At 43.7% G+C, this 24,486-nt stretch overlaps 1 protein-coding gene across 5 annotated transcripts in view; it reads left to right on the top strand.

Moving 5' to 3' along the window:
• Positions 1-24,486, top strand: part of PTPN3 (protein tyrosine phosphatase non-receptor type 3) — a 122,511-nt gene that overhangs the window by 48,941 nt on the left and 49,084 nt on the right. For all 5 annotated transcript variants that reach the window (XM_039475042.2, XM_039475040.2, XM_010335980.3 and 2 more), the window contains 6 exons: positions 3,372-3,416; positions 7,602-7,654; positions 14,632-14,752; positions 15,885-15,972; positions 19,508-19,596; positions 24,218-24,281. In XM_039475042.2, the coding sequence (XP_039330976.1) occupies positions 3,372-3,416; positions 7,602-7,654; positions 14,632-14,752; positions 15,885-15,972; positions 19,508-19,596; positions 24,218-24,281 (460 nt within the window). The remainder of the gene's footprint in view (positions 1-3,371; positions 3,417-7,601; positions 7,655-14,631; positions 14,753-15,884; positions 15,973-19,507; positions 19,597-24,217; positions 24,282-24,486) is intronic.

Below are 24,486 nucleotides of genomic sequence, written 5' to 3'. Positions count from 1 at the left end.
TTCTAACCAGTAGGTTTTTTAAAAATCACAACTCCATAGTAAAAATATATTTTGTTTCATAGTAAAAATATATTTTGTTTCAGAAAAAATATATTTTTTTCTCAAAAATATATTTTGTTCTAACCAGTGGGTTTTTTAAAAATCACAACACCATAGTAAAAATATGTTCTGTTTTAGAATACAGTACACATATATAAATTACTGAAGCAAACATTTTGTAAAACTATAGTAAAGTCGCAAGTACTCTGAAGTTTTCTATTCTGTTTTATTTCATTTCTTGAAAAAGTGCCAACTGTGATGCATTGAATTGATTGTACGACCAGCTGGGAGGTTCCAGCCCCAAGTGTGGACGGCACTGCCTCACCTAGCGATTGTCACCCATGTCCTGTCTCCTCCCCGTAACACTAGAGCCCCAGGTTTGTGGCATCCACTGGGCATGTTAGAGGTCTCCAGTGGCTGAACTTGAGGGAGAGTATTCCTATGGCCAGCGCAGCCCAGGAGGTCATCACCAGGGCCTTATCCTAGCCATTGGCCATCCTCTTCCATACCCTGTAGAAGAGAAGCTCACTTCTCTGGGAGTTGACAGAATCTTCCTGCGGAGCCTTCCTGTCATCTGAGGGACATCTGTGGAAATTTAGGACATTCATGATGGAGAGAAGCCTCAGGCACAAATGAAGGCTGCCTTCAGATCTTTTCAGTAGTCATGGGAAAAGAGGAACTGGATGTGCAGGGTCATAGAATTACGGCCAGTGGGTGGAGGCTACAGAGAGGCAGATTTTAGTGCAGAATGAGTAATAAGCAGTGTGTGTGTGTGTGTCTCTCCTAAAATTCAGTGGCTCACAACTGACACCCCACCCCACTTTCCATCTTAAGAAGGGTGATGTCCTATTGCAGAATAGAATGTAACTATCACCTTCTGGGATTGGGCATGAGATCTCTCTTAATGTAGTAGGAGCCATTGTAGCAGCCACCCCATAACTCTTATAGAGCTGGTTGCCCAACAGGACTGCCAGATTTTTTTTTTTCTGAAACAGGGTCTTACTATGTTGCCCAGACTGGCTTCAAACTCGTGGAATCAAAGGATCCTCCCTCAGTCTCCTGAGTAGCTGGGATTATAGGCACATACCACCATGCCCACCATGGCAGCCAAATCATTGTGTCCTGGACCAGGCTTCTACCATTAATTCACATGCTTTAAAATATATATATAAAATGAAAGATTTTACTTATCTTCCTGGCACATAGTATCTTATCCCAGCTATGTAGTTCCTGTTTAACGAAATTCCCTCTGAAGGAAATTTTAGCTCTCAAGAGTCAAAGAAGGTATATAGAGAGGTGGTATCTGTTGGTTTTTGTTTGTTTGTCAAGGATCTAGGCGGAGAGACTTTCATTGCTTTTTTCTGAAATTGAAGTCATTGGTGTGGTACATGCGAGAGAGGTCGTTAACATTTCTGAAGTTAGGCATCCCAAGCATCTCTCCTAAAGAATTATCCTGTATTCTAATTGTTAAATAAATATCTTCTTTATGTGAGCCTCCACAACTGCTGTTTCTGATAAATTTAGATCATTCTAAGCAGAATTTTATAAACTGGCAATCTCAAAATTAGGCTCCTTCAAGATTCCTAGGACGTCTCCTAAGCTTGGGTTGTGTTCCACTATTCTAGTTTCTTTGTGTATGATGATGCCATGCGGTTGACTCAGAAACTGTTCAGTAGATGACAAGGCAGCATTTAGTGAGTGGTGAGCTCGTTTATCTTCTCAATTATATCCCTAGGAAGACATACTGATTAGCTGAGCTTGTCAATGAAAGCCCAGATTCGCCACTGGATTATCTATAACTTTCCCTTCTCTTTTTCCTCTCAGTAGCATTGTAGGAGGAGAGAACACTTAATTCTGGTTGAATGTCAGCTTGGATAAACATAGAAACAAACTAGAAAGAACTGATGATGTTATCCTAGGTAGAAAAGATGGTGATTCCAATACCAAATAGGTGTGAATCAGCAAATGTATGTTGTATTGTCTCTCAAGGCTAGGGTGTTCAATACATTGTGAGTAATTAATTATAATCAAAGCAATAATGTCAGAGTTATGACATGGATCCTAAGCTTTTTAGCCATTAAACATATAAGAGATTTGTAGCATAGTGAGTTTTTTTTTTTAATAGCATGATCATCCAGGTTAAAATAAGACACAGCTGCCCTCACATATCCTATCTGAGCTTTGATTTTGTCATCTATAAAAATGGAGATAGTGGTACCTACCTTACAGAGTTATGAGGCTGAAATAAGAGGGAAAGTTACAACTTAGGACCATGTACACAGCCCAGAACTGGGCAAATAGGAGGTCATAATACTGTTTGAAGCATTCCCATCTCATAAAGCCAGTTCTTTGACCTTATAAATTTAAAGGAATAATGAAACTGATTTGTTTAAATTGTTAAAATTATTTCTCTCCTGCCCCTGTTCACTTCTGCCCTGTCTATATTAGATTTCAGGAGATTCCCCTTTTGTCATCTTGGCCAGACACTGGAATGTCTATCCCATTTGAATCTGTGTTTTTTAAAAGCGTGGGAGCTAGTGGCCGAGTGTCACATGTATGCCACATCCCTAAATAGAAGTCTCCCCCAGGCGCTTCCTGGCCTGCACAGTGCTGCCTTCGGCCTCCTTTCCCCACTCCCCAGGCAGAGGAGCAAAGTCACAGGCTGAGGGGCCTTCCACGACTTGCCCGCAAAACAGGTCTGGAGTTCAGAAGTTACATTTACTGGTTGCGCAGAGATGAGTGCAGAATTCAGTTTGGAGGTCCTGGCAGCTTCGAGTTCACTGATGTTTATGCTTTTGCTCAAGTACCCACAGTTCCTGGGACACAGGAAAATGCTCAGCTGGGGGTCTGCACCCCAGCCAAGGAGGTGTCTTCACAGACTCCCCTCCTTTTAGCAACTTCATGCAGGGAGAGCTTGGGTGGACAGATGCCAGCATGGTGTTAACAGTGGCCCTGCCAGTGTGTGGGCACCACCTGTGCAGAGAACCTGTGGGTTCTGGTCCTCAAGGGCAGGGGTACTCACTGACAGCAGAACCCACAGCACCAGCCCATCTTTAATGGGCTGTTTCCACCTCATTCATCCCTGCTCAGCCCTCCGTAGGACAGCCTGCACTGGCAGAAAATTGCCCCCACCAATCGAGACACAGGGCACCAACAGGAGCTGTCAGTAATGACAGGGCAGCTTTGCAGAACGTAAGAGAGCACCTGATACCTTGGACCAAAACTGTATTTTTATGTATCTTTAGCATGTACAGCTCTTGTCTTTGACTCATCAAACTTTTTTTTTATTATTTCAGTTTGAGTATGAATTAATGAAAACAATTATTTCATAGGCACTTGTATTTCCTACAATTGAAGATGGATATTTGTGAAGGAAGGTAATGAGAATTTTATATTTTTCTTTTCCTATTAGACTAGCAAAATTCCTGGTTTTAATCTAATGAGCATTCATTTCTGGTAACAATATCAAATCTAAAGGAGGAGTGGATGTGGAAAGCATCCTGTGCAGCATTAGGCTTTGGACATCTGTTTTTATTATACCTCAGTCACGGCTGAGAGAGGCTAAGGATTGATCAACTTTGTTTCATGTTATTTTGGTTTTGTTACAAAGGATGCAGCTATCTTTCTGGTAAAGACCTGAGAAATTTTAAAGGGAGGAGAGGACCCAGAATGCACAATGGGCTTCATTCAGGAAGGCAGATCCAGCCTAATTTAGGTCCACTGCTGAACCCCTTAGCACCTCCGGATGACTCATTTTCTCTCTGGGAAGCTTTTTGCTCATCTGCCTGTGATTCAGTGCTTCTTATGTTACCAAGACCATCTCAGTAGCTGGAAGGGAGAGGAAATTCCAAGCTAGTGGTCCCTGAGCTACCTCCTCCAAATCCTTAGTCTTTTCTTGACTTAGGGAAGAAACTGCAGCAGGTAAGCCAGTGGGAACAGCACAGCATATTCCCAATCTCTCCACCCCGCCCCCAACCCCTGTGAGTTTAGCCCTGGACAGGAGGGTCTTCAGAGACTACCAGCGTGCTGTACCATATGGGAGCATGTAGTCTTACTGAGGAAATGAGAAAGTAGCCCATGAAGCAATTAGAAAACAATCAGAACCAATAATGGCAGTGGAGACCACAGTCGTAAGATTTTAGGAGTTCCTGCTGGTGTGAGCTACAAAAGTCTTTGTAGATTGCTGGGATGAGCCAGAATTGAGGTGGGTAGACAAGTGAGGAGGTGGATTTCCCTGGGCAGTGAGAAGACACCCTACCCCCCACAGTCCCACTTGGAAACCGAATGCTGAGAGCTTACAGGAGAATAGAGAGGGCTGTTCTTGTCCCACGTAGGCGGGCATCTTACATCCAGCAGGCAGAAGAGAGCTGTTGAAGGCTTTTAGGCAGGAAGGATGTGGCAAGAGCCATATCCACAAAGATAGTATCTGTGTACACAAGGGAAGATGGGCAGAGGCCAGGGCGGTTCAGTCTGGATGGAAGGGAATGGACAGCCCTCAAGGAAACTGTTGTAGTATCCAGGCCAGAGACTCAGGGGCATGGCAGTGAAGAAGGTGGGGAGAGGAGGTGGGAAGTTTGAAACAAGAGACACCTTGAGGAAGGGATTTCCAGAGCCTTATCACTGTTGAGCACTCATAGAATTACAGAATTCTCATCACTTAGCTCATCCTCCCATTCAAGGTTAGCAATGAATCACTTCCCTAGCACAATCAACAGGTCTTCGGGCTTTTGCTTGATCGCCCCCAGTGAGGGGGAGCTCACCCTTTCATGAGGCAGCATTTTTACATTTTAGGGTAACTCAAGGTTGAAATTACCAACCCCTCTCCTGGGTCCAGGCTGTCCTTAGCAGCAGCAGAAACCCGTTCTGTCCTCCTCTTCTGCACCCTTAGTCTTTTCCACAGATAGTTTGCAAACACGTTTTATGAGACAGGCACTAAACTGTGTTGGCCAAATAAGGCCAGGGCCTTACCTCCCCAGGAGCTTTTAGTCTAACTGCAAATACTGGAAATGGGTTGTCTTCAGTTTTTCTTCTCCAAACAAAATGACCCTTGTTGTTTCCATGTGAGTCAAGGCAAATCTATTGAGGGCCATATCCTGGTTTTGATCTCTGGTCCCTGTCGGGTCCTCACCACCTCTCTCAGGAGAGGGTTTCTGCTGCCAAATGCTTCTCAGATGTAGATCAGGCTATTTGTAACTGTGGGTCTTTCGACAGGCCCAGTGGAACATAGCACTTTTCCTAAGTGTCAAATTGTCCCAGCTTATTTGAGCTGTCCCTGGTAGCCAGCACTCAAGGTGTCATCATTTCCTTTTTTCTAAGATGGTTGACCTCATCCAAGCCCTTCACTCAGCAGGGGGAGACCCTGAAGCCCAGAGGGGAAGAAGGGATGTGTCTAGGAACATGTGGCCGAGTAAAGAGCAGAACAAAGGCTTTTGGTGTTCCCTAGTATGTATTTGGAACACCATTATTTGGAAATGTTTTCCTTTCTGACTTCTTCCATCTAGAGGGAACCTCCTCAGCCTCTTTTCTAAGTTTTTCCCCAAATCCCAATCACCTGCTCTGTCTCCAGCCAGGATATGGCTTAGATTTAATCGAACCCCATCTTGTTAGGAGAGCAAATAGCTGATACTCATGCTATTTCTGCCTGTCCTCCCCACGGGCTCTCAAGATCTCCAGATGAAGAAACAGATGGTGAGATCCCTGGGCCGCATCTGTAACTTTAGGGATTTCATTTACAAGTCCTAGCAGGAACGCCGAGTCACTTGAGGAATGATGGCCTCAGATAGGAAAGTTGTCTTCCTATGCAGCTATGGAACCAGCACACAGCACAGTGGACAGGAAGCGGAACCCCCCTGGAGGGCCACATTATCAGAAAGGTGGAGTGATTCACATCTAGGGTACTTCATGAGCTGCCATAGAAACTGTTTTCTCTACTTCCCACTGGTTTGCTGGGAAGAATGCTTTTTTTTTTCTTTTGAGACGGAGTTTTGCACTTGTTACCCAGGCTGGAGTGCAATGGCGCGATCTCGGCTCACCTCAGCCTCCGCCTCCTGGGTTCGGGCAATTCTCCTGCCTCAGCCTCCTGAGTAGCTGGGATTACAGCACCCGCCACCATACCCAGCTGATTTTTTGTATTTTTAGTAGAGACAGGGTTTCACCATGTTGACCAGGATGGTCTGGATCTCTTGACCTCGTGATCCACCCGCCTCGGCCTCCCAAAGTGCTGGGATTACAGGCGTGAGCCACTGCGCCCAGTGGATCCCAGTGTTCCTGTTAATGATTCCTCTTTTTTTTTTTTTTTTTTTTTTTTTGAGATGGAGTCTCGTTCTGTTGCCAGGCTGGAGTGCAGTGGCACAATCTCGGCTCACTGCAACCTCCTCCTCCTGGGTTCAAGCAATTCTTCCGCCTCAGCCTCCCAAGTACCTGGGACCACAGGCACATGCCACCACCACGCCTGGCTAATTTTTGTACTTTTAGTAGAGATGAGGTTTCACCATGTTGGCCAGGATGGTCTCGATCTCTTGACCTCGTGATCTGCCCTCCTAGGCCTCCCAAAGTGCTGGGATTACAGGCGTGAGCCACCACGCCCGGCTGGATTCCTCTTTTTATCAGTGATCTCCCCACCCTGCAAGCCCTCCTTCCTGCCATCCCCTTACCCGTTCTGCCCAGCAGTGACCCCTGCTCCAGGTCTGCTGGATGAGCTCCTGGGCGGGCCATGGAGTCTGCAGTTGAATGCAGAAGAGAAAAGGGAGCAATTAGAAGATTCAAAATATGACTGAGACAGAGGTGGAGTCATTGGCAGAAACAGGGCACCAGGGGAAGCACCGAGTTAAGGAGAACAAGGCCAACCCAAGATCATTATTTTTAGAGAATGGCACCAAGACTGAAAGATAGACAGATCCCTGAACTCTGGATCTTCAGGATGGTAAATAGATAAGGGATTCTAAGTCATCATAATTAGTTAATTAAGAAATTACAGGTTTTAAAATTCAAAGTACTTCCTACTTGTCCTTCCTGTGAGGATGTTACTATTTTAGAAAGAGGGTAATCAAGAACCAAAGGGTCATTAGAACCCAGGAATTTAGTTAGAGAGCCCTATTATGAGTCTCAGGTCTTTACTAGAAAGATTCGAAAGTTCCCCGTTGATCTCACAGTACAGTTTTTTCACTTTTTGTTCATGTTGGAGATAACGAGCCTGACCCTTCTTAACCAGCCAAAACGCTGGTCAGCATCAGACCTTTAGCTTCATGTGTTTATGATGGGTATTATTTTAAACATGAAAAGTTTATATTTTTAAAAATATTTAGTGTGTTACATTTACCTTTACTGTTTGAGATTGATTTGCATCATAAAGTTGTGTTTGTTACAATTCATTTTTCTAACAATTCTCCACTGCCCACTGGTTTGCTGGGGAAAATGCTTTTAAATTCTTCCCAGAATTGTAACAATTTTTGTTTTGTATTGGTTAATCAAAGCAAAGAAAGACATGTGCTACCCATGATCTATGAATGTTTCAGGCTGTTGTTGGTTCTTGTGACTTTACTAATATGTTTTTCTCCTGATAGGTTAACCTGCCCTCTTAACTCAGCAGTGGTTCTAGCATCCTATGCCGTACAATGTAAGTCATGAAGGGAGCATTTCCTGGGCGGACAGATTGTTCTAATCAGTGTATGGAGGAAGTCACCGGTTCCTCCTGCTTGACCGATTCCTCTTCCCCAGGAATCCTACTGGGTAGCACTGGGCAGCATATCTCTGGCTGTCCAGATAGTCCCGCTTCTTCCCAGACTAGCCCTCTCCTGTAGCGTGGAGATGTTGGATTAAGGAAGACGTTTAAAGGGAAAGGTGTGGCATTTTCTCCAACAGAGCCCATCAGACGGTAGACATTTGTTGCACATTGCATTTTCTAGAACCTTTGCTCAGGCATTTGATTTGATCTTCATACAAATCCCAGTGGGACAAATATTTGTATCAGTCATCTCTTAACACACGTGGAAACCTAGACCCAGCTAGGTTAAGAAATTTGCTGGAAGTCACCCCTGCTGCTTGCTTGGTGCTACTCTAAAACACTGCTGGGATCTTAGGAATTTCTTTTTGGAGTTTTACTATAGCTAATGGCTTATATATTGATCTATATCAGTGCTATTCAACAGAAATATAATGTGAGCCATATATGTAACTGTTAAATTTTCTAGTACCCTCATTTTAAAAAGGTAAAATGAAACAGATTTTTTTATGTTTTATTTAAAGCAATATATTCAAAATATTAGCATTTTAACTTAACATAAAAAGTTATTAGCAAGATATTTTACATTCTTTTTTTATCCTAAGTCTTTGAAAACCAGTCTGGATTTTACACTGACAGTACCTCTCAATTTGGACTAACCGCACGTGGCTAGTAGCTACCATATTGGATAGAAAGTCCAGATGGAATTTTCTTTAAGGCTAGTTTAAACTGGAGTAGGAATCCGCTCTTTCAATCAGCAAAAATTTATTAAGGGTATATTCCCTTCCAAGTCATGCAGGTAGAAGCTGGGTAGGCACAATGAAAAGAACATATAGCCAGATGAGACTGAAATGTTACTTTATAGTAACTAGCTTTGTGGTGGCAATACAGTTCATCAGCATAGTACTCAGGTAGAGCTGTTTGCATCTCAAGACCTAAGAAATATCTTCTACCTTCCCATAAGCCCAAACCATCTTGGCCTATTACCCTGTTGACCTACTATGTGGTAGACAGTTAAGGTAGCAAGATGGTCAGGTCTGAGAACAGGCACTGGCTGAACTACACACCCTGCTCTGGTCTCAGAAAAGGCAAAATAGCAAGAGAAGGCTGACGCAGCCTGCTGAGGTGGCCCTAGGTCTGCCTACTTCCCTACCAGGAAAGAACAGAAATAAGGGAAGTAAAGAGCAAGGTGGCTGGGCCTGCAGCTTACCCACCCACCTGCATGGAACCAGGAATTGGAGAGCAAGGGATGTCAAAGATGACCACCTCTGACCCTATTCACAAGTAAGACAAGACCCAGAGTTAGTCTCTCCATCCATCCTGCATCTCCTCTTCTAGTGGGAAACTCAAAGAGGTGAATGGGCCTGGGTGGATTTGAACCTTCCCTTCTCCCTACAGTATACCTGGGACAGGCCTGGCCATGTCACGTCCATGTGGGAAGTGGCATGATCACCAATCAGCTTGTATTCTCATTGATCTCTAGACCTTGTGAACTGTCACTGCCAGTCCAATCAACTGAGGAGACTGAGCTACCCCATATCTCAGAGTAGGATTGTTGTTCACAGCCTGAGCTTCAGGTTTATAACGCAGGAACACTAACTACAATATGGGCACATTCATTTTAAATCCTGGCATCCCTGGCCCAGTGTGGTGGCTCATGCACGTAATCCCGGTACTTTGGGAGGCCAAGATGGGAGGATCACTTGAACCCTGGAGTTTGAAACCAGCCTGGGTAATATAGTAGGACCCTGTCTCTACAAAAAAATAACTAGCTTGGCATGGTGGCATGTACCTGTAGTCTTAGTACTTTCTAAGGCTGAGGCAGGAGGATCACTTAAACCCAGGAGGTCAAGAGCAGCATGGGCAACACAGTGAAACCCCATCTCTACAAAAAAACAGAAAAATTAGCCAGGTGTGTTGGTGTGTTGCCTATAGTCCAAGCTAGTAGGGAGACTGAGAGGGGCAGTATATATTGAACACCGGAGGTTGAGGCTGCAGTGAGCCATAATCATGCAATTGCCATGCCACTCCAGCCTTTGTGACAGAGTGAGACCCTGTCTCAAAAAAAAAAAAAAATCTGGTGTCTCCGTTGGCCATGACGAGTGATTTAATACAGCTCTCAATATGGCTACTTGGTTCAAATTAAGCAATAATGTGAAGGTGATCTGTAACTAAAACATCTTTATTGTTGGACCATGCCTGGCCAAGTCATTGAGAACCAGACTGGCGCCATATCACCTAGGTAATATGGCCTTGTGCACTTGTACCTGCCTGACTTTAAGACTCTCCAGACCTCAGTTTCATTACCTGTCACATGAGGATAATAAGTGTTTCCTTCATAGGGTTGTAGTGAGGATGAAATTAGCTACTGTATGTAAAGCTATTAGAATCATACGTGGTATGTAGCAAGTGTTAACTCTTAGTATATTTTCATGTCTGCCCAGAAGAAAGCTGTCAAGGAATTGCCTATTGTAAACAGTAAATTCTATTTAGAGTAAAATTTAAGAACCAAATAAAAAAAAAATCTATGCTAAGCTTTAGTAGTCAAGTTCCCTTATGCAAAGAACTGATAGAATGGGGGCTGAAGAAGTTATTGGCCCTTAAAAAAGTACAAACTGGCTTCAGTAGAAATATTAACATTACTATCATGCTAATAAAAGCATGGCTTATCAGGCAAGCTGTTTTGAGTATAAGCTTTTATCCCTCCACCCTCAATAAATATATATTACATAGCAAACATTTCTTTAAGATTATTTCTTGCACCAGCCATGGTGGCTGACACCTATAATCTCAGCACTTTGGGAGGCTGAGGCAGGCAGATTGCTTGAGCCCAGGAGTTTGAGACCAGCCTGGGCAACACAGTGAAACCCCCTCTCTACAAAATACTAAAAAAGTAGCTGGGTGTCGTGGTACACCCCTGTAGTTCAAGCTACTAGAGAGGCTGAGGTGAGAGGATTGTTTGAGCCCTGGAGGTTGAGGCTGCAGTGAGCCATAATTGCACCGCTGTACTCCAGACTGAGCAAGAGTGAGACCCTGTCTCAAAAAAAAAAAAATTATTATATATGAAATTACAGTATCAAAAGGTATGCCCATATTTTATGATATATTTTGCTAAATTCTTCTAAGAGGGTAATCTAATGTAATGATAGGTCCTCACTATGACCAGCTAACCAAAATTTTCCTTACATAAAAAATTAAGTCAGGGACAGTAGTTTGCACCTGTAATCCCAGCTACTCAAGAGGCTGGTGGGAGGATTGCTTGAGCCCAGGAATTAGAGGCTGCCGTGAGCCATGATTGTGCCACTGCACGCCAGCCTGGGCAACAGAGCAATCCCATCTCTTAAAACAACAACAACAACAACAACAACAAAAGTGATCTGCTGGTAAAGTACCTGAAAATACACAATGGTGGAAAATTGTTAATGGCCTGTCAAGGCTTTATGAAGCTCAAAGAATAAAGTATGTTTTTTGGAAATATATGTTTATTCCAGAATGTTCTGTGGACCTCTGCCACATAGAGGTCTGCACCAGCCTCAGGGTGCCCAGGTAGATAAGACACACTGCTCTCCCCAAGGAGTCTGCAGCCTATAGGGACGCAGATGTGGATGATACTCCCAGTGGACATGGCCACCAGGAATGTGCTTCATCTTGCTTGGGGAGAGGGGAGAGCATCTGGGAAAACATCCTAGGAATAACCCCTGAGAACCACCTGTAAGATCTGGTTGGAGTGTGATGAATAGCAGGTAAAAGACTTTCCCAGTACAACAACTGGGCAGCTTGAAGTGCTGTACATTGGAACCTGGGATATATATCCTCTCTTTGCTGTAAAACATAAAATAGTATCAATGAGAAGAAAGCATGGAACTTAAAAGACAAGGTATTTCCCACATAAGCACTTCCATTTCTGTTTGCTAAAATTAGCTTTTGCATGTGTTTCTTCCTCACAAATAGGAAATGGATTAGTTAGGAGTTTGGAGTGTATAGTGTAGCAAGTAGGCAAGAGTACTCGGGGACTAGGATCAGAGTCTAACCTCCAGATTAGCAGCTGAGCAACAGTGGCAGGCCCCTTGGGGTCTGTTTCCTTACCTGTTTAGTGGGGATTAAAAGCATTGCCTATATCACAGGGTCCTCATGAGTATCATGTGGGATGATGTCATTGAAATCGATGTGAAACCACCTAGTGTTTTGCAGATGTTTATCACTGTTTAACTTTGTTTCCCCCTAGTGGTTAGCACTGCGCTTTGCACAGAGTAGCCGCTTAAGATTTAAAGTGAAAACCACCCGACAGGGAGGCTCATTGGTTCTATTTGAAGTTCAGAACATTTGACAGCAAATTGCCTAAAGAGAGAAACTTGCTGTTTGTTTGCAGAATGACACCGGGGTTGGAACTGTTAACTAGTATGATGGATAACCTTATTGGGATCCAGGGGGATCTCCATGAGCTAATGAAACCAACCGAGTAGAAGTTCATAGGACTCCACCGTGAGGCTCAGGAAAGTCACTTACAGCATTTGGTTGGCCTTTGGGGACATGCCTGCTGTCATCAAATGGCCCACAGTGGCTCATAGGCCTGGAAGGCAGGCTGGTCGGCTGGTAGGAGTACTAACTGGGGCTCAGGTCACCTGGGTTCTGATCTTGACCTTGTCCTAAGGGTTAGTCTCTTTTTCTTTCCAGACCTCAGTTTCTTCCCTCTTAACATGAGGGGTTTGAAGAAGGTGATTCTAATGCTTTCTAGCACTTTCCTCATTGGGCCTGCTGTGTCAGGGCGTCTAAATGATTTCCTACGAATGCACTGTTGTATATTTAGCTCTGCACAAACTCACCAGCTATATAACCTTGACATTTCTTTCCACAACTTGGCCACATTCGGCTGGCCTTAACACCCTGTGGTCCAACGTAGACCAAGTCTGCATACGTAGGTCACTTGGCTCTCTGCCCTTTTCCCCTTCCAGAATTGAACTTTGCATCAGCCTCTGTACAGATCAGTTCTGAGCACCTACTGTGTGCCATGCCTGATGCTGGGCCCTAAAGGTGAGTCAGACCCACTCCCAGCACTCAAGGCACAGTGTAGGAAGGAAACAGATTTCTTCATTATGGTGCAGATCTCAAAGAGCAGCCCTGTGGTGTGAGGGCAGTTAGGTGAGCAGAGCTGAGTGAGACATGACCTTTGCATCTACTATTTTTTTGTTTCTGTTTTTTTTTTGCATTTTGAGATGGAGTGTGGCTCTGTCACCCAGGCTGAAGTACAGTGGCACAATCTTGGTTCACTGCAACCTCCACCTTCTGGGTTAAAGTGATTCTCATGCCTCCACCTCCAAGTAACTGGGATTACAGGAGTGCACCACCACATCCAGCTAATTTGTATTTATAGTAGAGACCGTGTTTTACCACGTTGACTAAGCTGGTCTCAAACCCCTGACCTCAGGTGATCCACCCACCTTGGCCTCCCCAAGTTGGGATTACAGGCATGAGCTACCATGCCCAGCTGCATTGCCCTTTCAACTTTCTGGAGAAATTCACCCAAGCAGCCACCTGGCTTACCCACTTCCCTTTTGAGAATGACCACAAAGTATTACTGTATCTTTCCCATACTCTGTCCTTGTAACAGAGAAGGAGTTATTTGATTTGGAAATCTTTGGTGTTGAATTAAGAGTCCACAGAAGCCTCCTGGCATTGCAGCAAGCTGCAGGAAGAAATTCAGTAAAATAATTGGAAAGATTAGGGCTAATATGTATTTTTTTAAATGAAATAGAAGCTTTTTTTTGTTTTGTTTGTCAAGAAAATAGAGTACGAGATCAGTTGCCCCATGAGAGCTAGAAATTATCTTCTCACTTCTGTTTTTAGACAAATGGGAAAACTTTGTAGAGAAAGGAAGTGGTTGTCCTCAGGTCCCATAAGCCTGGTCCTTGGCTCTTCACCTGGTGCCATCCTTTTTCCCAGTTTCCTCAATGGTGCAGACACCCAAATGGTTTGAGTCCTGGAGGTACTTGGACACTTGCACAGGTTGAGCACTGCACAACTCTCAGAAATGCCCATCACTTCATAGGCATCAGCAATTCAGTTCATGTTGGCAGACAACAGTCGGGGTCTCAGGGAGCAGTACCATTTGGCCCAGGGGCTAGTCTGGAGGTCACCCTTCCTCTTCTCTCTGCAGCTGCAGGTCCCTAATGTGATTCCCCTGATAGCCCCAGAATCTCTCTTCATATTTTCTAACTCCCCTTAGAATGTGTCTTTCTCCCTAGGAAATTTGCTGTCGCCCGAACCCTGACTCTTCAGCTCTACTCCCACCTACCCCTTGTCCTTGTGGCCTCTGAGCACATCCTGGTCCCCTTTCTTCCACACCTCCCTGAATCCCAGGGGATGGATCAGGATGCAGAGAGTGGTCAAGTCGGCATGGCCTCCCTTCTGCCTACACCCAGTTTTTAGAGCAGATTGGTTCAGTGTCACGGTAACCTTGGGGTATGGTAGAGAAAGCCTGCACCATGCATGGCATACGGATCGTGGCATTTTTCCCAGTGGGTTCTCATCCCGGAGCATGAGTGCAAACTGCTGTGCTGACCACAGTGTGTGGAAGAGGTATGGGATTAGAACAGGGCCTGGGTTCAGACACCATTTCCCAGTTTTCTCCCACTGTGTCCTTGGGGAGAATGAGAATTTGGTTGGATCATGTGTGATAGTATCTTAGCACATAGTGAAGGCTCAAATAATTGTGGAATCTGGAGCTGGCATGAAGCTTCAGTTTGTGTGGTACAGAACTTACCAAAGAGCGTTTCCAATTAATGTTATTCTGGTGATGCTGTAGATGCTTGTAAATAGAGACCATATTAAATAGGCAAAACTAATTTTGACTTTCCCCTTATCTGTCTTGATAGCTCATTTTGGAGACTATAATTCTTCCATACATCGTCCAGGCTATCTTTCTGACAGTCACTTTATACCGGATCAGAATGATGACTTTTTAACAAAAGTTGAATCTCTGCATGAGCAGCACAGGTGAGGCGGGCTGGGATGGCCTACTTTGGGAACTTGGGTCGGGTATTTTCAGACATCATATCCCTTTGTGTTTGATGCAACCTCTTTTGTTCATGAATCCTCTTTCAAGATGTCAGGGGTTTTTGAACCTTTGAGTTGGTACGGTAGCAGATATATTTGGCATAACTAGCATTTCGGTAAAGTGTAAAATCCAGTAAGTGTTTCGGGTGATGGCTGCTGTGTCCTTTTCAAGATGTTATTGAAATCAATAAATTCCTGAAGGAAATGCCCATTTTGAAATCTGATTGCCCCACCAATGGACTGTACCAAGGTAAACCTCTTAGCAGTTTACCACATTTAATAAAAAAAAATCTGTTCCTTTAGGTCTTATTAAACAGACAGACGGATGTAAAATGCTGACCAGTCTCCTGGGTTCCGTTCATGAAAAGTGCCCTATGTCCACGTGGGGAGCACCAGCCTTCCGCAGTTGCCTCTGCATATTTGTTGCAAGCCTCAGCTCTGGCACATATGCCCAATTCTGGCTCCTCTTCCCCTTATTTTACTTAAAGCTATAGCAGCAGCTGTTCAGACCAGGTCAAATAAAGGCCACCCTGACCAAGAAGACCAGCTCTCAAGGGACCGCTCTCTTCTTGGGAAAGCCATAAAAACAAAGGCCAGGCAGCCGAGTGTCCTTTCTAAGAAGGTACTGCCAAGCCTCTCTCCTAGAATTATTCCCGGGGCAGAAGTCAATGTCCTAAAATAGTACCAGGCCAGTGGCATTTGAAAGTTTGAGGCCACTGCTCAAAGAATGGATAAAGGCAGAGAGACCTAAAGATTCCCTACTAATTAGCAACTTGGAATAATTAGGGCAGAGATTCTAAAGGTAACAGTCTTCTCCATCTGAATACTGAAAGCTCACTAAAGGGGAAGTATTATTTAATTGAAAAAGGAGAGGGTTAGAGGGAGTCACATTCAATGGATAAGAAGAAAAACTTGGTTTAGTAGAACTTAGCATTAGATTGTTTAAGATTGATAACATAAGGCATTTCATAACCTTACAGAAAGAAATGGTATCAAATGTTCTAGATTTTTTAAAATCGGAGTTAATGTTCCCTATTTATTGGTTGAACCCTGCTTTTTGTCTTTTCTGTAGTGGGCTAAAGCAATCAGAAGCAGAATCCTGCTATATCAACATAGCGCGGACCCTCGACTTCTATGGAGTAGAACTGCATGGTGGTAGGGTGTGTATCCTTGTCATTCTTGGATCAGACGTTATGATTTTATTTTAATCTCTGAGAGTTTGAAAACTTCTTTGATGAAACTATTTCATTATAACAGGACTTTCAAAAAGATACTTGGAAGGTTTATTAAGTCATACTGAATTTTTTGTCAGTTGTCCAATTGCTTTTTTTAATGTTCGCTTTTATACTTGAAGACTTTTTTCCTTTTGAGGGTTCAGGGGACTAGAAACTGGTAATTTTTGTAAGACCATTGTATATTATGGTTTTAAAAGACAAAAAAAAAATAGGTTTAAATTCATTTGTCTAGTGACTGTTTGAGGAACCAAGATTTCAAGTACTTAATATCAAGTGCTGCTCAAATTAAAGCTAGTTACTCAAATATGATAGTTTTTTAAAAGATTACGGTCGTTTGATTGAGAAAATCAATAAATATTTTAAACTAGTCATGGCTATTTTAATCAGATTTACTAACATCCGTCATCTGCCGAGCAATTTCTATGCACCAGTGGATTATTTCCTGCAGTGATACCGTGAGTTCTGTATATTATCATGAACCCATTTTACATATGGAGAAACTGGTACTCAGGGACTTAAACAAGGTCACACAGCACACAAGTTGTAGCTTTAGCACATGACCCCACACTGTCTAATTAGTATCTGACCTTTCAGCAATGACATACGTTTTCTGTCTGTGATTGACCCTCATCATATCCAAAAGGAAGCAAATATTAATTGAGTACCTACTATTAACTAGCCTTTATCCAGATGCTTTCATATGAGACCATAAGGTCTCATCTTGGGATCATAGAAACCTTGTGAAATCAACATTCTAGTTATCCCTGTTTTATAGATAAGGAAACTGAGGCTCATGGAGATTGAGTAAATACTCAAATTTTAAACCTATGTATTTTCATAGTTTATAGAAACACTGTCATTTATTGGCTTCACTTCGGTCCCTTTTCAATCCTGTGAGGTAGGCAAGTTGTGATATAGGTAATAAGGAAGGAAAAAGGTATTAGATCTTACAAAATAATAGCTTTGGGACTTCACTGTTCATTTTTATTTCATTTGCAAATAATACTTTATCTTAGATAGAATGTTATGGAGAACTTTAAGCAGTGGTGAAGCAGGACTTTATATCTGCCTGAGTTGAGCTGTGCTCTCCCACCCCAAGAACTGTCAGTGAAATGACCCTCAAGGGCTCTGAGGCCAGATAATACCTGCCTGGCTAAGACCCCCAAGGTACCAGAGGGTTTTGGTCATAGTAGGCTGACCTACATGAACTAACAACCCTTGAATCTCCATAGCTTCATATCACAAGGTTTATCTTTCAGTAATTGAACGTTTACATTGAATTCAGGAATCTTCCAGGGCAGTCCCCCTGGCCACTGCAATAACTCAGCAGTCCTGGCTGCTTCCGTGTCATGGCCGTCTTCCCGTGTGGCCTCCATGTTTGTCACAAGGGAACAGGAAGCTACAGGGTTACACACCAGCTCTTAAATGCTTCAGCCCCAAAGAGACATACATTCCTCCTGCTCAGAGCACAGGGGACAGAACTAGTCACCAAGCTCTGCCTTCTGCAGAGGAGCCGGTGAATGGGGGTTGGGCCTGGGAATTCAGTGAGCAGTGACTGTGCTGCAAGGATTAAGGTGCATACTGAAAGACCACAGGAATAGGAGATTTGAGACCTGCTCTTTGGTTCGCCCAAACCATTCATTTATTTCTTTGTACACTCAATTTTTATTTCCTTTGCTAATTTGTTCTGTCACACCTGCTTTATACTCCCTCTATTGTGACTTTGAGTATCACGTTTAAATGCACTTCTACCCTTCATCGAGCTAATTCGGTTTTGTTGTAAGCGTGTGATTTCTGTTGGGTACTGATAGTGAATACTTTCTGGACTTTCCACCGTATCAGCACTGTGTTGTTTGTCCCGTTTCTCTAACTCCATGTTCACTTTGCGATTCACAAACGATTTGCCCCACATCAAAGGGGAAATGGACGTTTCTTATGCCTTTCACGTGCCTCTCTCTTCTACAAACTCCGTAGGCCAAGCCCCCTTCTAGGTTTTTATCTTCTCTCTTTTCAGCCTGATAAAAACCCTTTGAGGTGGTTTCTATCATCTTTATTGCACAAGAAGAAAAACCGAGTCTCGGGGTCCCAAAATTATACAGCTAGTAGGTGCCAGAGTGAAGTTTCACACTCAGTTGTAACTGACTTAAACCATGCCCCTTCTTTATAATTATGTGTATCTGAGCCAGGCACAGTGGCTCACACCTTTAATCCCAGCACTTTGGGATGTCAAGGCAGGAGGATTCCTCAAGCCCAGGAACTCAAGACCGGCCTAGGCAACATAGTGTGACCCTAGCTCTACAAAAAAATTAGCTGGGCATGGTGGCACATGCCTATAGTCCCAGCTACTTGGGAAGCTGAAGCAGTAGGATCACTTGAGCCCAGGAGGTTGAGGCTGCAGTGAGCCATGTTTGCACCACTGCACTCCAGCCTGGGCATCAAAGCAAGACCCTGTCTCTCAGAGGAAAACCAAACAAACATAAACCAAGTATCTGATTGTGAAAACAGGAAGGTAAATGACTCAAGAGGAGGAACTGTTTTATTGTTAAGTTTTATTTGTACTCACCTTGATTTCAAACAGATTTAAAACAGATTGTAGTGGCTGTGTCTTCTGTATCTTCATTGTCCACAGCAATGCCCAGCACTTAGGCTCGTGTCAATGTCGGATACATTGGATTTAGAAGCAACCTTTTTTTTTTTTTTTTTTTTTTTTTTTTATAAACAGGGTCTCCCTCTCTTGCCTAGTCTGGAGCATGGTGGCACAATCACGGCTCACTGCAGCCTCCACTTTTCAGGCTCAAGCAGTCCTCCCACCTCAGCCTCCTGAGTAGCTGGGATTACCGGTGTGTGCTACCAAACCCAGCTACTTTTTGTATTTTTTTGTAGAGACAGGATTTCACTGTGTTGCCCAGGTTAGTTTCAAACTCCTTGGCTCGAGGGATCCACCCTGCTTGGCTTTGTAAAGTGCTGGAATTATAGGCATGAGCCACCTTACCCAGCCAACATTTCTTAAGTAGATTTAGAGTCAGCAGTTCTACACTTAAACACATTTTCATCATCATTTCATAATAGCTAAAGCGTTTACAGTAATGGAAATTGAGATTTGTGAAAAGCTCTGCAAAGGGGTGAGGCCTTTCTGATTTAGTGCTGATTGTTGAAAATTTAAAGCTTGAGTATTCATTTAAATGATTCCATGGAATGAGTGGGCTTATTTGTTAACTTGTTCTAGACCAGTGACACCCACATGTTGCCTGACAGGCTGTGTTCACTTTAGAAGAATTTGGTGCTTAGTACTTGGGTCTTAAGTATCTGTTAAATGGGGCTTTTTGCTTGTTTTCAGTAACATTTTCCCCTTTGGAGCCTATGCATGTTACTGTTTATAACAGCGAGGGTGCTTTAAAGTCGTCAGAGGGCATAAGCTCGACTGTAACGTGCTGTGGATCTGAGATCTTCCTTTTCACAGGATCTGCACAATTTAGACCTGATGATTGGAATCGCTTCCGCGGGCATTGCTGTGTACCGAAAATACATTTGCACAAGTTTCTATCCTTGGTAAGTGCAAACAGTTCTAATTATTTTCTGAATCATGCTTTAAAAATATGCCGAACAAAAGTAATGTTACCTCCCATTCTAAGTGTTTATTTCTAAAGATGGGATAGAGATTTTCCCCCAAGTTTTAACCTCTGACCTCTAAATTGATCCAGATTTAGTACTTGGGAAAATTAGAGTTTGGTTCTCATTAGCATTTCCCTCCCCCAGCTCACCCTGTGGTTTGGGAGACTTTGGAAACCCGGTAGATACAATGACACAAGGCAAGCCTTGGAATTAAGAAATTTTTCCTGGGCGGTGCATTGGTCAGAATTCAAAGAAGAGCTTTCTCTGGGCAGGAACCAGTTTCAGTTCTGTTCTTCAGTTATTAACTGAACCTTTACCAAATGTCCAGCTCTGTTCTAAACTCTAAAGAGACCTAAAGACACGTGCAACTGAGTGCTTGCCCTCTGAGCTCACGGGCCTGGTGGGAAGAGACCTGTAGGCCAGCCTGTCCCTCATTACCCATGAGTAGAACTGAATTTTGAAGAGAAATTTGAGTTTAATGTGCCAGGCACCAGGGAGCTTTCTTGGGGCAAACACCACCAACATAATGCCATCTACATAATGATAACGGGATGGTGCACAGAATAGAGGTAGCACACAGCGCCAGGAAGGTAGAGGAGAGTGAGTGCCACAGACGGCGCGAGATGCAGATGGAAAAGGACACGCGGGGAAAAAACATGGAGTTTTGGCAAAACAGTGGCAGCAAGGAAGGGAGTTAGAGAATGGGGATAAGTGAAGATTTGGTGCCAGGTATGTGCCACACAGAGTTTGACCTTTGACGTCTAAATCTGCTCCCCAACTTGGGAACATAGAATTTCATTACCTGAAACCCAAAGATGTTTATCACAGCATTATTTATAATGAGAAAAAAACCTGTAAGTAACTTAAAATTATGGAGTATTACATAATAATATGTATGAAATTAACAATGAGATAATAATATACTCTATTGTTATATACTCTTATTATATTTAATATTAGAATAATTACATATTACATATAAATATATAATTATATAATATATAACAACATTATTATTAATAGCTGTAATTATTATTACATGCTTACTGTGTCCACGTCCTGTTACTGTATATTTTCTTTGATTTATCTCCTTTAAACTCAAAATAGGCACTATATAGGTTATTATCCCCAGTTTTACAGAAGCGGAAACAGAAGTACAAAGAAGTTAAGTAAGATCCTGTCCAGGGTCACAAGAGTAGTTGCAACTCACATCAGAGTCTAGCTCCAGAGATATATACTTTTGTTTCAACACTAAAAATGATGTTTGTAGGAAAAAGCTTAAGCAGGATACATACTTACAGACGCTTAGTTTCAATATAAATGTAAAAACTCAGTTAAGTTTAAATATACCTATTTTGCAAAACCAAAAAATGTGACAGCCCTGTTCAATTTGACACTAAAATCAGTGTCACAGATAGCAGGATCTTCTCTCCATCTTTCTTTCACCTCGTCTCTGTTAGAAGCCCATCAGAGGAAGCAGGAAACCCCAGCTTGCTTGGCGGGCTGTGCCCGGGCAGCTATCTGGCCCACTCAGGACTAAGATCAGGCTAAGCAGAGGGCAAATGGGCCCAGGGCTCATTTTTCCATACCCAGCCCCTCCAGATGTTAGGGGCTTCCTCCAGGTGTCACAGGCCTAAAGCCCCCTGGGTCCAGCTTAACTGTGGCTGAAATTCCTAAGGGCCCACAGACAAGGGATGGACCCTCACATTGTGAAGAAGCTGTGGGTCCCACAAGGTCACTGTAGGAGATAAGTGGGGTCTTGATCAGGAGAAGCAGGTTTGTGAACAGAAGCCTTTTCGGTAGAGCCTGCAGGGACTCTTCAACCCCAGGGCTCACCCGCAGATCTGCCGAAGCCTCCCTCACCCTTCAACATCAAGCTGGCTCCTGCTGGCTTCTGCCTCCAGTGCAAACCTCAGAGACTCCCAGGGTGACAAGGGAGGTGCATGGGCAAGTGCCCAGGAGGGGCAGAACATAAGAAAGGCCCTAAGCCTACAGGGGAAGGATCTGAACACCAGCTGAGCTTTGGCCCAAGGAAAATTCTAGAGAGAAGGGGCAGGGTGTGTAGGTCCAGAGATGAGAGAGAACCCAGCTAGTGAGTCAGGAGGAGTGGGGCAGGCCAGGCTGGAGCTGGCCGTGGGCGTGGGGAGCTGCAGGAGAGGGGCCTGATCATGGAGGGCCTCACAGGCCATAGGAGCCTATAGGCTCAGTTCTTAGTGCTCTTATGAAGCGCTAGGCTTTCCTGCATGCAGTGCTCACAGTTACAGTGATTTACTTACACCCATCATTATTTATGTGGTACCTATCTCCCTCACTGGATTATAAGCCTGGCATAGGACTTTGTACATCCTAGGCTCTCAGCGTTTTGTTTTTTTTTTTTCTTATGAATGAATGAAGGGCAATAGGGAGCCCCCATGAGGTCCCAAGTGTGGAAACGACAGATTCATGTCTGTGCATAATCAGATTTGCTGATATTCCCACTTGAATAATTGATTATAAATAATTATTCAAGTGGGGAAATTGGGGTCAGAATGGGAAAGGGATGCTGAGCTGGAACCCTAGGAACCATAGGAGGCCTGCCAGGTCCTTCTATGAAGGACCTGTATATGAAGCCAGGGGTAGGGGAAGTAAGAGGTCCACAGATTCTTGTGGGCCAAACAAGGCAAGATAAGAACTCAGCCAGTGTGGTGGCTCATACCTGTAATCCCAGTACTTTTGGAGGCTGAGGCAGGAGGATCATCTAAGGTCAGGAGTTTGAGACCAGCCTGCTGCCCAACATGGTGAAACCCCATCTCTACTAAAATACAAAAAACCTAGCTGGCCAAGGTGGCAGACGCCTGTAGTCCCAGCTACACAGGAGGCTGAGGCAGAAGAATCACCTGAACTCCAGAGGCAGAAGTTGCAGTGAACCGAGATTGCGCCATTGCACTCCAGTCTGGGTGACTGAGCGAGACTCCTTCCCCCACAAAAAAAGAACCCAAAAGGGGAGTTGGTTCTCCCGACTTGTTCTGCAGAACAGGAATTTTTGCATCTGCCAATTGGCACAGGAGAATCGTGAGGAGACTTCCCAGACTTCAGGGAGATGTCAGAGCAGTAACACACACTAGAAAGAGTATCTCCTAAAGGGATGAGCCCAAACACCCTTCCCATCCTTAGACTATTAACCTGTAGTCACCCCAAAAAATTTACTTCACAGTTACATCTACCAACAGATTGTTGAAAATAGATGTGCATTAGATAATATTTAATATGTAATAGAGGTATATTGCTGTTCCAGCTGGGGAAATGGCCCATGAGTAGTTCAACTTTCATGTTACCTACGCAGCCTCTCCATTCTAGAATGCTCTACCAAGGTCTTCATATGATCCTAGAGAATAGTAAAATGCCTTCATTTCCCCAAAGTATCTCAGAAGTAAAGATTCCAGCAGGACAATATGTGCCCTTTGTATACATTACAGAAATTTTGCATAAATGAATGATAGTCGACCCTTGGTGTACTTGTGGGATTGGTTCCAAGACCACTTGTAGTTACCAGAATCTACACAGACTTGTCACACCCTTGGCTCTGCAGAACTCATGTATGTGAAAAGCCAGCCCTTTGTATATGTGGGTTTTGCATCCTGTAAATGCTGTGTTTTCCATCCATGTTTGGTTGAAAAAAATCCCCCACATAGTGGACCCCACATAGTTCAAACCTTTGTTGATCAAGGGTCAACTGTAAATGTATTTTTTAAATTATGTTTTTAATTAAAGGAACAAGCATTGCAGGTCCACTATGTGGCAAGGTAGGACTTGATATTCCTAATCTGCTTGAATCCTCACAAGGCAGCTCTCTGAGAAGGGCAGTGTTTTCTTTACTGTTGGGTAGACTTCATAGTGGAGAGCTTAGGAGCGCAGCCTTCAGAGTCAGCTGAGACCAGGGTGCAGGTCCTGACTCCAGGAATTTCTAGTTCAACGATTTTGAGCACTTTGGTGATGTCTCTGAGCCTCCGTTTCCTCATCTGAAAACTGGGTATAACAACATGTACTTTTCAGGATTGTTGCAGGACTTCACTGAGAGCATGTTTATAAAGCTCTTAGTGGCAGTCTAGTATATAAAAAAAGCTGAGTTAATGGTGACTGAATTCTGTTATCTTGCAAATGGTAAGTAGGATACCTGACACGTGGCTGTTAAGTAATGGAGCTGGGGTTCGGGCCAGGTCTCTCCTCTTTCAGTTGCTCCATGCTGCTCTCAGCTGTCTTCCCCATGTATATACCAGCTCACGCAGAGCTGCAGTGCCACAAAAGCAGCTTACAGCAAAGAGAGCGCATGGCCCAGGTTTCTCGTTATTTAAAAGCTACATCATGATCCAGTGGCCCTTATGCGGTGCTCAGCTTCAGTCAGCTACTTGGTGTTAGCCCGCAGTAATGGGGCTGCCATCATTTCTACAGAGAAGTAAACTCTAGGCAGCCAAGAGCCCCCAGTCATCGGGATCATGGAATAAAGGACATGCATTAAGAGGCATCAGCTTCAACCTGGCTGATCCCTGATGTGCTTTGTGTTTTGTTTTATTTTTTGAAGGGTGAACATTCTCAAAATTTCTTTCAAAAGGAAAAAGTTCTTTATACATCAGCGACAGAAACAGGTGAGTAGTTATGTCTGTCCTTGCTTTGTGTGTGTGTGTGTGTGTGTGTGTGTGTGTGTGTGTGTGTGTGTGTGTTTAGGGACAGGATCTCACTATGTTGCCCAAACTGGGCTCAAGGGATCCTCCTGCCTCAGCCTCCCAAGTAACTGGGACCAGAAACCTGCACCACTTTGCCCAGGTTCTTGTGTTTTTAAGTTACTTTAGC

Source organism: Saimiri boliviensis, chromosome 2 (assembly GCF_048565385.1).
Source record: "Saimiri boliviensis isolate mSaiBol1 chromosome 2, mSaiBol1.pri, whole genome shotgun sequence".
NCBI lineage: Eukaryota > Metazoa > Chordata > Mammalia > Primates > Cebidae > Saimiri > Saimiri boliviensis.
This window is presented reverse-complemented; position numbering and strand designations above follow the sequence as displayed.